A 12,507-nucleotide genomic window follows, 5' to 3' on the forward strand; every position below is an offset into this window, starting at 1 on the left:
GAAATAAAAAAGTATGTAAATATATAAACACAAAGTAGAATGACACTGCTTCTAAAAAAAAAACAGAAAAGGTAATTCAGTTTTAATTTATTTTCATCACTTGTTCTTCATGATCCAGATATTTTAAAATGCAATGAAAATTAACTTTCCATGATATGTCAGGGACTGGCACTAAAAAAACTTTCAGACTGCAAATGAGTTATACAAATGAAAATATCAAATGGAGATCCAGTTATCAAAATGAAAGCACTCAACATATTAAAAGTTCACAATTATTTGTTTAGAGCACATAAAAAAGTCAGCTTGCTAACCAACTGTTGTGATTTTTAAAGAACTACTGCAGAGGTTTGAAGAAAATAGATTTATTAGTTAACTTATAAAGAGATTAAAGAGCTTGAAACAAGTATTAAAAAGAAATTTGTGCCTTTATTAGAATGGTGTTAGGCTTTAAATATACCAATTTGGGTAATCAAATTATTCATTTTTTTAATAAGAAATGACACTGCAGAACTGCAATACTGGTCCAACAGTCTTGTCTTTACTTTTCCTTTAAAGTGAGAAACAGAATGCGAGTAATCAGAAAGCACTAGCAGGCATCAGTTAATCCAAGATACTAGCTTCTTAGTTCCAAAAGCACTTGCAAAGAAAACCATTGGGGGCATAGGGTACGGAAGCACTTCCTAATAACTGGAATCCCATGAGTGTGTGTGTATGCCAAGTCTCACAGGCTATTTTTTGTATTTATCCTTTACTTGGTCACTTTTTTTCCCTCAAATACTAGTTTTTCTTTGACTTTTTTTCCTCAAAGTATAAAAAGTATGAAATATAAACAAGCTCTTGCATTGCACACTTCAGAGTGTACAATTCAAGCATTATAGAGCTATCTACATACCGATAAATCCCATCAAATCTTGGATAATTCAATAATATACAAAATAGCAGGGCACAGAAAGAACTAAAACCCACTTCTTTTTGTTGCACGTAAGATTCAAATATTCAATCTAAAGAAAAACACTTAATCATTTTGGCTCTCCTCTACATTCGCATGTTGATATACTTATTAAAATATTCCTGTATAATTATGTTTGGTCTTATTAGTTCAAGTCAGGTTTACAACCTCAAAACCAGCCATCCAGACAAAACAGGTAATCCGAAAGATTATTTCTTCCCCACCTCCCTAACCCCAATAACTATGAAGCCAATTTTACGACATGACTCCAAACACTGGATTGTGACGACAAATGCTAGGTCCAATTTCTTCATAATCCTTTTTGGTGTGGCATACTTGGTAGAACTCAGGCTGCAAATAAAAGCATATATTTTTGTAAAGGTCAAAAATTTACCACTTTTCCACATGCTTTAAAATAGATTTGTTAAATCTAAAATGTTTATTATCAGTCCATTCATGGTACTTGAACAAAGCTTAGAAATTCTATCAACCATGACTCAAAATCAGCTTTAAGTCTATAACCAAAACTGAAAAGGTGCATTTAACTCGAGTTCCTCCATCCCCCTCCTCAACACCTGTTTCTCCTGGGATTTTGAAATTCTGAGGAATGGAAGGTTGAATCTCAAATGCTCAGACCATTCTGTTGAGGCTTTCTCGCATTGTACAGTGAATCAAGAAAAGCAGCAGCATTAATCTAAATTACAGATAAACTACCCCTAGTCATGCTACAAAAACTTCTGGATTAACCTGTTTTCCTCACTCGTGGTCTGGTATGGACAGACTGTTCCATGCTCTGTCATCCTATTTCTCAAAGGGCAAAGTTTTTTTTTTCTTTTATATATCTTTATTGGAGTATAATTGCTTTACAATGGTGTGTTAGCTTCTGCTGTATAACAAAGTGAATCAGCTATACATATACATATGTTCCCATATCTCTTCCCTCTTGATTCTCCCTCCCACCATCCCTATCCCACCCCTCTAGGTGGTCACAAAGCACTGAGCTGATCTCCCTGTGCTATGCAGCAGCTTCCCACTAGCCATCCATTTTACAGTTGGTAGTGTATATATGTCCATGCCACTCTCTCATTTCACCTCACCTTCCCCTTCCCCCTCTGTGTCCTCAAGTCTGTTCTCTACTTTTGCATCTTTATTCTTGCTTTGCCACTAGGTTCATCAGTACCATTTTTTTTAGATTCCATATATGTGCGTTAGCATCTGGTATTTGTTTTTCTCTTTTCTGACTTATTTCGCTCTGTATGACAGACTCTAGGTCCATCCACCTCATTACAAATAACTCAGTTTCGTTCTCTTTTATGGCTGAGTAATAGTCCATGGTATATACGTGCCACATCTTCTTTATCCATTCATCTGTCAATGGACACTTAGGTTGCTTCCATGTCCTGGCTATTGTAAACAGTGCTGCAATGAACACTGTGTCCTTTTGAATTACGGTTCTCTTGGGGTATATGCCCAGTAGTGGGATTGCTGGGTCACATGGTAGCTCTATTTTTAGTTTTTTAAGGAACCTCCATACTGTTCTCCATAGTGGCTGTATCACTTTACATTCCCACCCGCAGTGCAGGAGGGTTCTCAAAGGGCAAAGTTACACACTCAACTAGGTTATACGGCACAACTGAAGACAATTCAAATTAAGGAAGAAAATAACTTTCACCTCTTATTTTTAAATGGTTTTCAATCCAAGGTTGTATAGTTTTCAATAATTCAGATAAAAGTTCTTACATTTGATTTAATACTACATGATAAAGCACCATTATTTAGTAGGCTAACTAACAATGTTAAAATATCTTTTAAAGGGGTTTTTAGATGTTTTAGTTTGGGGAGAGGGATCTTAGTAATTCCCTTTATTTAGTTTAGAACATAATACTTCCTATGTGATGAAACATAACTCTTAATGCTTTTAAATATTTGCACAGAAAAAACAATGACCTTCTGATATCTGTATTACCACAGGGTTAAAAGATTTTTCCCTACAGATAAATTTTAAAACTTTAAAGGCTCACTCTAAAAAAACAAACAAACAAACAAACAAAATCAAAAAATAAATCCAAATGAATTCCACTTTTTAAAATACTGTGTACACTTCTATTCAATAACTTCCCTGTACAATATTATATAAAAATTTAAGAAATTCCTCTTGTTCTTTTAAATTTATATAGGTACTGATAAATTCTTTTATCTTAAAAAAAAATCAAATTTTGGGCTTCCCTAGTGGCACAGTGGTTGAGAATCTGCCTGCCAATGCAGGGGACACGGGTTCGTGCCCCAGTCCAGGAAGATCCCACATGCCGCGGAGCAACTAGGCCCGTGAGCCACAACTACTGAGCCTGCACGTCTGGAGCTTGTGCTCCGCAACGAGAGGCTGTGATAGTGAGAGGCCCGCTCACCGTGATGAAGAGTGGTCCCCACCTGCCACAACTAGGGGAAGCCCTCGCACAGAAACGAAGACCCAACACAGCAAAAATAAATTAATTAATTAATAAACTCCTCCCCCCCAAATCTTCTTTAAAAAAAAAAAAAAATCAAATTTTAAAGTAAGTTTCATCTCACTTACTGTGGAAGCCAGCATGGATCCTCCAAACCAAACTGCATATCGCTGCATATGGTGTGTAATGACTTGTACATCAATAGGTTTTGGCTATAAAAGACATAGTAAGATCAGTTCAATGGTAAATTCATACAACAATTTCTGTATCATTTAACCTTAGATGTACATACTCAAAAATAAGTAAATAAAACTTTAAAAGATGCAGGGGGAGGGGTACACACGGCAAAACAGAATACAACAAAAACAAATTAAGCTAATTTTATTATTTTTTAAAAAACATAACCACACTGAAGTGAGGGAAAGGAACTAACCCAGGTAACCTGTGAACACAATATTATGGCTATGTCCTCAGGCTTAAGATAAAAACTAAGCAAACACTGAACTCCAGTTAGTGGGTCTATTTCTCACAGTGGTATGGATTAGTAATTCTGAAACTACTATATATGTACTCCAGGATTGAGCACAAACAAATGTATTATAGAAAACAGAAGCCAGGTTTCTTACTGTCAGGGAAGAACATTACAAATATGGGAAGGTAGAAGGCTATAATGAACCTTATGGTGTTCTGGAACTTGCATTATCAGTATGAATCCATAGTTTTTAATTTATATAGAGCCAACTAGATATAGATGGATACTCACACACATCCTAGCTATGACTGCCAAAGAGGCCTAGAAGCAGTGACCCCTCAGTAGCAATGAATATACCTAGTGTCCAAATTTTGGTTTCTTTTTTTTTTTTTAATTGAAGTACAGTTGATTTACAATATTGTGTTAGTTTCAGGTGTACAGCAAAGTGATTCATATATATATTTTTTTCAGATTATTTTCCATTAGAGGTTATTATAAGACATTGAATATAGTTCCCCATGCTATACAGTAAATCCTTTTTGCTTATCTATTTTATGTATAGCATAAAACTTTGTTTCTTAATAGCATTCTCCACTAAAAGGAACAAGGGTGCGTTGAAACAAAATGGCTGATTACAAGACTGGAGAAGAGAAAGTACAAGATGAACCTGCAGTATCTTGCTGTTCCAGAAAGTAAGGAAGTACCTGAAGAATACTGGGGCCACAACAAAAGGAACAAAAACCACCTTTGAATGATTCCTACTGGCCAAATCTGAGAAAATTTGAGCATCAAAATTAATAATAGTATAATGATATGTTGATATTGTATCACAATGGTATTAATAATACAGCCTATAGAATAACTGAGAAATCACGAGTTCGTAGATATTACTTAATGAATGAATGAACGAGGTGGAAGGAAATACTCTTCCTTACAGTAAAATGAGACTATAAAACACAGAAGAAATGACAGAATTTGCAAAATACTATTTGGCTGCTACCACAGTAATAACTATTTTAGGAAAGAAAAATGGATATTAAAACCAGTAGGTGAGAGTTTGATGAAAATCAGGATAGTTACATAGTCTGAAAGTATCTGCCCATAAGATTCTTATTAAATATAAAGGAAAAAATAACTTTATAATAGAGGAACCTGACAGACACTTAACCAGGTGATCAAAGTTAGCATATGGGACAAATCATATCATGTGTCTAGTGATACAATGCACTAAAAAGAATACAACATCACTTCTGCGGTATTACTGCCAAAAATGCAAAATCTGAACCTAATCATAACGAAACATCAGACAACCCCAAACTGAGAAAGATTCTGCAAAATAAGTTGCCTGTACTCTTCAAAAATAAAGGTTATAAAAGATAAAAAACACAAGTACTTTTTCCAGATTCAAGGGAAATGATACCTAATTCAAACATGTGATCCTGGATTGAATCCTAGACCAGGAAAAAAAATTAATGTATTTTTTTCCTTTTGCTATAAAGAACAATAATGGGAGAAATTTGAATCAGGTCTATAACTAGATAAAATATTGTGTATCAAGGTTAATTTTGTTGATAACTGTAATGGTCTATTTTTAGGAAATATACACTAGAATATTTAGGGGTAATGGGCCATCATATCTGCAACTCATTCTCAAATAGTTCAGTAAAAGGTATATGTGTGTATTTGCATATAGACATATATTTATAAAAACAGAATAATAACACGAGTATAAAATGCTAAAATTTGTGGAATCTAGGAGAACAATGTATAGGAATCTTCTACTAGATTTTGCCAAGTTTTTTAAAGCATGAAATTATGTCAAAATAAAACATTTTTAAACTTACATGCCATAAAAATATCTGGCTTTTTTTGTTTAAAAAAAAAGCTGTTTGGCTGCCATTTAAAATTGGATTGACAAGAAGTAAAGCCAGATTTAAATACAAATACATAAGGATGTTATGAAGATCTATACAAATGACTACTGAGTAAAATAAAAGAGAAGGAGAGTACTCTTGTATACAGGTTTTTCCTGTAAAATTAGATACGTCAGCATAGTGCTGACATCACTGAGGGAAAAAAATCTCTCATGTCTTACTTAGACATATACAAGCTTAAAAATAGTTTAAACATTTTTACTTTATTGAAATATTGTGTTCAAAAACAGCATTTCGTCATTTCATGTATCTGTAATGAGTCATTACAAACTAAACAACTACTTTGTACTGTACTCCAAGGGATAAGTTTAAGATAATCAAAATTTAGGGGCTGAAAACAGTCAGCTGTCATGCAATTTCTCAACAAGCAGCAATACAAGAGTGTTGTAGTTTACTCTTAAGTAATTTTGAGTGACTGCGGTAGTCTCAGATGGAGCCCTCATTCTTGGTAGTTTTCCAAGTTGAATAAAATGTGTTTTACTTAGCAACATATCCTCTGAATCAATGTTTTGCTTCAATATCCCACATTTAACGAAAATGAAACAAAATTTACTGAAAATTTGTCTTATAAATACATAAAGCAGTCATCTGAGAATTTAAGGCTAATTCTGACCTTTTTGCCAGCAAGCCCAAAATTACAGGACATGTAATAGAAAGGTTGTTTTGCTGAACCACAAATTTGATTTCACACTATGAGGCTGCTATGGGAGAGGCTAGAGGCTAGAGTCTGTGAAAGCAGGCTTGACCACACAATAGCCTCTCTCTCTCTCAACTCTGCTTTGCTGTCCTGCTGTAAAAGGTATTTAAAATTCTGTGGACCCATAAAGAATATTATCGCTGGAATATGCAAGGAAACTACTATATATAAATTACCTGTTTGAGACAGATATCAAAAAAATCTCTCTCATGGCTATAACCAAGAATATTTTCCAGAAATGTAGGTAATATCCTAGAGGAATGGAATGACTGAGAATATCATGAATATGAATCTATAAAATTAACCACTTTCCATTAGAATACCTCAGGTTCCTCTTACCTTTCTAAATAAAAGAAAGTTGGCAGACATTTTGCATTCCCAATATAATAATCAAGGCACCCTCAACCTTCCCACCAATAACGGAGAAAACCAACCTTCAATCTACCACCACTCAATTCCTCACTTAATTTCAGCCTGGCATCTACAGTTCTTTTCAAATCTCTTTGCAAGCGACGTCCGAAGTCCCTGAACATGGTTGAACCTCCAGAGAGGACGATATTCTGTATTAGTGGACAAAATAAATAAATAAATACAACTTTTATGTAAGAGAAAGAAGAAAAAGTTTAAAGATACAAGAAACAGTACTAAAATCCTACTATACCCCTTTGAAGAGAGGCGTTTTTAAATTTACATTCACCAACAGAGAAAACAAAGAAGTTTTTAAAAGTATGACCTAGAATAAGAATTTTGCTGTAAATACTGACCTTGTAGAGAGGACGTCTGACATCAATAGGACAATTCTGAATTACTTCATCTACAACTTCTGAGATAGGCTGAGTAAAGTCTGGATTAGCAAACTGAAAAGTAAATTGGACATATGACAGATTAGACCACTCCTGACTTAAATATCACAATAAAAAATTAAGAAAGTTTTCAGTTCAAAAATAAAAGGACTTCTAAAAACCATAAATTCTGGTCTCTGATTCAAATTAAAGACACTGAAATCAGAGATTTCAGAGGAAATCAAATTAAAATAATGATCATATATACCATTTCATAACCACCAGAATAGCAAAAATGTAAAGCCAAACATATACTATGAGCTGGCAAAAATCTGTGCAACACTTCACAATGCTGATGAGAATATACATTGATATAAACACTCTCGAGAACAATTTGGCAACATCTAATAAAATTTAAAATGTACCACTACTAACTCCACTTCTTATAACAAACCCCAAAGAAACTCCCACACATGTGCTATTACATAAAGGCATAAAATTATAGCAGCTTTGCTTCTAAGAGTAAAAACAACCCGGAAGTCCACCAGCAGGGTATGAAATAAATAAAATGCTGTGCCGTCAATCCTCATTATTCATGGATTTGGTTATCTGCAAATTTGCCTACTCGCTAAAGTTATTTGTAACCCTGAAATCAGTATCTGCGGTGCTTTCACATGGACATGCGCATGTGCAGAGCTGCAAAAACTGGAGCTGACTGACTCACATTCACAGCTCAGGTGGAACAAGGCAACGCTCTGCCTTCTTGTTTCAGCCTTTATACTACAAATAAGTATCCTTTTCATGATCTCTTAGTGCCACAGTTTTCCCATTTTTGACGGTGATTTTGCTGTTTAAAATGACCCCCAAGGATAGTGTGAAGTACTGTCTGCTGCTCCTAAAGCACAAGAAGGCTGTGATGTGCCTTATGGAGAAAATACAGTGTTAGATAAGTTTCATTTAGGCACGAATCACATAGTGCTGTTGACCCTGAGCTCAATGTTAATAAATCAATAATATCTATTTTAAAATGTGTCTTTAAACAGAAACACACATAAAACAAGGTTACGTGTTTCAGTGACAAAAATGTTGTAGCCTGAGCCTCACAGGAACCTAACTCTGCATTTCCCTTAGGAGCAGTGGCTCAGCATTCACTAATTCAGTGTTTACAGCAACTTTATATAACATCTACTGTAAATAACAAGAATGAACTGTATTATTCACAGGATGATATACTCATAGTCAAAATAAACAATTTCCAAATAGTGACACTCATTTTTTAAAACTTGAATGATTCCATATATGCAAATTTTATTAAATATATATTTTTATGGATACATGTACATTTAAAAACATAGACTGGAAACACACTAAATTCATGACTGTGATTACCTCAGGAGGAAGAAAGGATGAAAAGGAAGTAGAGAAAGGAAAGGGTCTGAGGAAGGTATTCTTTCTGTAGTTAATTTCATTAAAAAATATATGAAAAATGTTAAAATATTAGTTATGTGTTTATTCGGGGTGGTTAAGAACATGTGCGTGATACAATACACTTTTCAGAATTTTTTTTTAACAGACTGGTTAGATGGGTGCGCTTGAGATGGAAAGTTGTTTGACAATTTAAACTATTACAGAAATGGAATGAGGTTAAAGATAATAAATAATTTTAAATTTAATTTTTATATATAACAAAGAGGTCTGATACAAGGAGAAACAATATTAGGGAAAGCTTCCTTTTTACCCATCATTTATTTTTATATGCATGCCTATAGCCCTCCTAAATCAGGCCGTATATTTCCTGAGAGGAACCACAAAAAAGAAAAACATAAAAAAGTTTTCAAATGCTGGATCTCAGAATTAAACTTGTATTCTGAAACAAAGATCTCATTTTACCAAAATTTTTCAAAAATATGTGTAAGTTGCCATGTCATTAAAATTGGAAAGGAAATGCTAGAAGGGATTTTTCCTAGATTAAAATAAAAAGTCAGAATCTAGCTCTAATTTGTCAAAAATAAATAGGTGTACTTTATTAAAATGAATACAATTTAAAATACTGTCTAGAAAATGAGCTCTCTTGGCCTCTCATTTTTAGAATTAGGTTGTCCTAATGGGAGAGACAACATTCCTTTGTTCATTAAACTGATTCCATAACTTGACTGATAATTATCAGGCATGTGTCAATTTTTTTTACAATTTTTTAAATTAGTTTTAAGTTATTTAGAGGGTGGGCATGCAATGGAGAGATTTAATGTTACATGAGTAATGAAGCATAATGACAGAAAATATTTTAATTTACATAAAGTAAACTACCACTAACAAAGGTTCTACTGACCTCTACTACCACAGTAAGAGAAAAGAAACTGGCAGTCAAAATCTAATTTTCTGAAACATGCTGATGAGTGTTAAGAAACCCTAACAGGGATATACAGTGGGTATAAAAATGTGGCTCATACTGAATCTCAAGAACCCAACCTACAGATTAGGGAATGTTTTATCTGTCAGAGGTGGTCTGTATTGTATTCTGTGGGAAAATGGGAGAATATAGCTCAACTTGGCTGCCGCCTTCCTATGCCATTTATAGACAAGCTCAGGTTACAGGCAGGGAATGGCTTAGCTGATGGTTAACTGGAATGAGCAGCAGAACTGGAATCCTGAAAATGTTATCTTATCAACTTGTTGATATAAAACTTCCAAATTCTCTGCGTGGTTCTTTGTTAGCCATTTCTTCAGTATTTACCTAAAACAATAATGTATACACACACACATGCACATGAGATTAACCTTCCTGTAATTATTTTTCTACCTTTAAGACAGTTTGTCTGCTATACCATAAGCAAGCAAAAGGCAGGGATAGGGTCATTCGTTCCTGTGCTACGTACCTGTATGCCCTTCTCACAGTAATTTTTAATCAGGAATATACAAAAGAAAATACTTATAAACCTTTAAGTATTCACATACCCTGGGATCTACCCACAGAAATTCTGATTTAGAAGGAAATGGAGTCTGATTTAAAAATATCTTTTGAAAAAGCTCACGGACTACTGTGCTGCAGAACCCCAGGTGAGAAAGAGTAGAATAATATACAGTAAAGAAGAAAGCAATGAATATTTCTTAAATAAATTTAGGAAAAAAGAATAAATTAACAATAAAGTGTTGGAGATTTATTAAATACTTTAATACTAATAAGCTCAACCTAGGGTCCCTATTAATATCTTTAGGACTTTTCTTTCACTTTCAGCGAAAGGATTAGTCTTGCGTAACTGCTCCTTGATCAGGTCTTAGTATTACTGCAAGTAGCTATCAAGGAAGAAATATCTTTTTTCTCTTCTGAAAAATTTATAGGGAATGTACCCAACTAAAGCACAGTAGCCCAAAGAGGTTTGTCAAAAATATTTTAATTTCCTTTAAAAAAAAAAAATGAAGTGCTAAACCCATTCCTTCTAAAAACAGTTCTTTCTACTATTTATGATAAATTTAGCAGTTCAATAATAAATATCCCCTTATTCTTTCACACATTTTATCTTCAGTGTTCAATCAAGCTCAAATGCCCACACTTTCATCTAACCAAAACAAACAAACAAACAAACAAAAAAAAAACTGAGCAAATCCTTCAAATGACAGAAATATCTAAAATTACAGAAGAATCTTAAAATTAACTTGGGAAGTGACACAGTTCATACGATACAAAAAGCAGGTCTATTCTTGGAAAACGTGGTGAACTGAACACACACGTATCTAATCTTGCTCTTTCTCTCTTAAAAGCACCAATACAGAGAATTTTTTAAGGCATAATCCCCAAAGTATGGAGAGAAGAGAACAGGAAGAAACAGCAACAAAATTTGGTAAAACAGAATCTGAAAAGCAGATGGATAAGACCATGCACTCCCCCTAAAACACTTAATAAGTCATCAGTAGGAAAAGCCATGAATCAAGCTGTATCACAAATCCCCCAAAGAACTAGCTGTACCTGTCAGCGCTGAAATTAAGTTAGAAGGAGGGCAGGGAGGAAGACTGGCAGAAGTCTCTCTGAGGAGCAGTTAAAGCCCCAGATCCCCTCCAAAGAAGTCTATCAAATGCCTCCTCATCATCCAAGGAGAAAACTGGTTAACCTATACTCTAAAGGGAATAAAGCAGAGTGCCAGGACTCTTTACACACAACTGAAAGCAGCAGGATTTTCAGTGAAGGTACTCATGCAGCCTACTGCTAACACAGAAATACCAACCCTCTTCCTCAGCTTGGCTGCCAACCTTGACTCTCTAAGCAGGAGTCTTCTCTGGGAACTGGATTCCCTGAAATGATCTGAAGAAACACACACAGGGCTATCCTCCAAAGAAAAAGCCATAGTCAACAAGTCCTACTCACAAAGCTGAGATTTCCAACAGGCTGAGCATCCCTCTTCTAAATGAGTGATCCCCTAGAGTCTCTAGCATGTAAAATATAGGAACCAAAACAAAGAGAAAGGCAACTTGGAAGAAAGCAGAGAGAAGAAAACTTAAAAAAAAAAAAAAAAACACCTCTGACTAGTATCCTCAGAGAGCCAAAAGATATGCAACCATGAAACAAGTACACGGCAGCATAAAAAAGGAGTATCAAAAGCAGAGGTAGGGGGCTCCCCTGTGGCACAGTGGTTGGGAGTCCGCCTGCCGATTCAGGGGACATGGGTTCGTGCCCCTGTCCGGGAGGATCCCACATGCCGCGGAGCGGCTGGGCCCGTGAGCCATGGCCGCTGAGCCTGCGAGTCCGGAGCCTGTGCTCCGCAACGGGAGAGGGCACGACAGTGAGAGGCCTGCGTAATGCAAAAAAGAAAAAAGCAGAGGTAGGGGAAGTTCTTGAAAATTAAGTATGTTACCAGAAATAAAAAATTCAATAGAGGGTTCAGAAGGCAAAGTTGGAGAAATCATCTAGAGATCAGAACAAAAGCACAAAGAGCAACTAGAAGAGAAAAATAGCACAGCAGGATGCTAAGGAACAAAGTGAAGATCTACAAGTATCTATCTGGAAAGGGAAAAAAAAGGTCCTATACAAGGTTTAGAAATCAGAGCAGTTTTTCACTTCAAGTTATAATAGAAAGCAATCAAGCAGTAGCTTCAAAATGCTGAAGGAGGGCTTCCCTGGTGGCGCAGTGGTTGAGGGTCCGCCTGCCGATGCAGGGGACACGGGTTCGTGCCCCGGTCCGGGAAGATCCCACGTGCCGCGGAGCGGCTGGGCCCGTGAGCCATGGCCGCTGAGCC

At 35.4% G+C, this 12,507-nt stretch overlaps 1 protein-coding gene across 2 annotated transcripts in view; it reads right to left on the reverse strand.

Annotated features, from left to right (window-relative positions):
- Positions 1 to 406: 406 nt before the first annotated feature.
- Positions 407 to 12,507, reverse strand: part of ACTR3 (actin related protein 3) — a 58,421-nt gene continuing 46,320 nt past the window's right edge. For both annotated transcript variants that reach the window (XM_060107153.1, XM_060107154.1), the window contains exons 9-12: positions 7,261 to 7,353; positions 6,931 to 7,056; positions 3,522 to 3,605; positions 407 to 1,300 (exon numbers count right to left, since the gene is read on the reverse strand). In XM_060107153.1, coding sequence (XP_059963136.1) covers positions 1,205 to 1,300; positions 3,522 to 3,605; positions 6,931 to 7,056; positions 7,261 to 7,353 — 399 coding nt within the window. In that variant the 3' untranslated portion in view covers positions 407 to 1,204. The remainder of the gene's footprint in view (positions 1,301 to 3,521; positions 3,606 to 6,930; positions 7,057 to 7,260; positions 7,354 to 12,507) is intronic.

Source organism: Mesoplodon densirostris, chromosome 8 (genome assembly GCF_025265405.1).
Source record: "Mesoplodon densirostris isolate mMesDen1 chromosome 8, mMesDen1 primary haplotype, whole genome shotgun sequence".
NCBI classification, from domain to species: domain Eukaryota; kingdom Metazoa; phylum Chordata; class Mammalia; order Artiodactyla; family Ziphiidae; genus Mesoplodon; species Mesoplodon densirostris.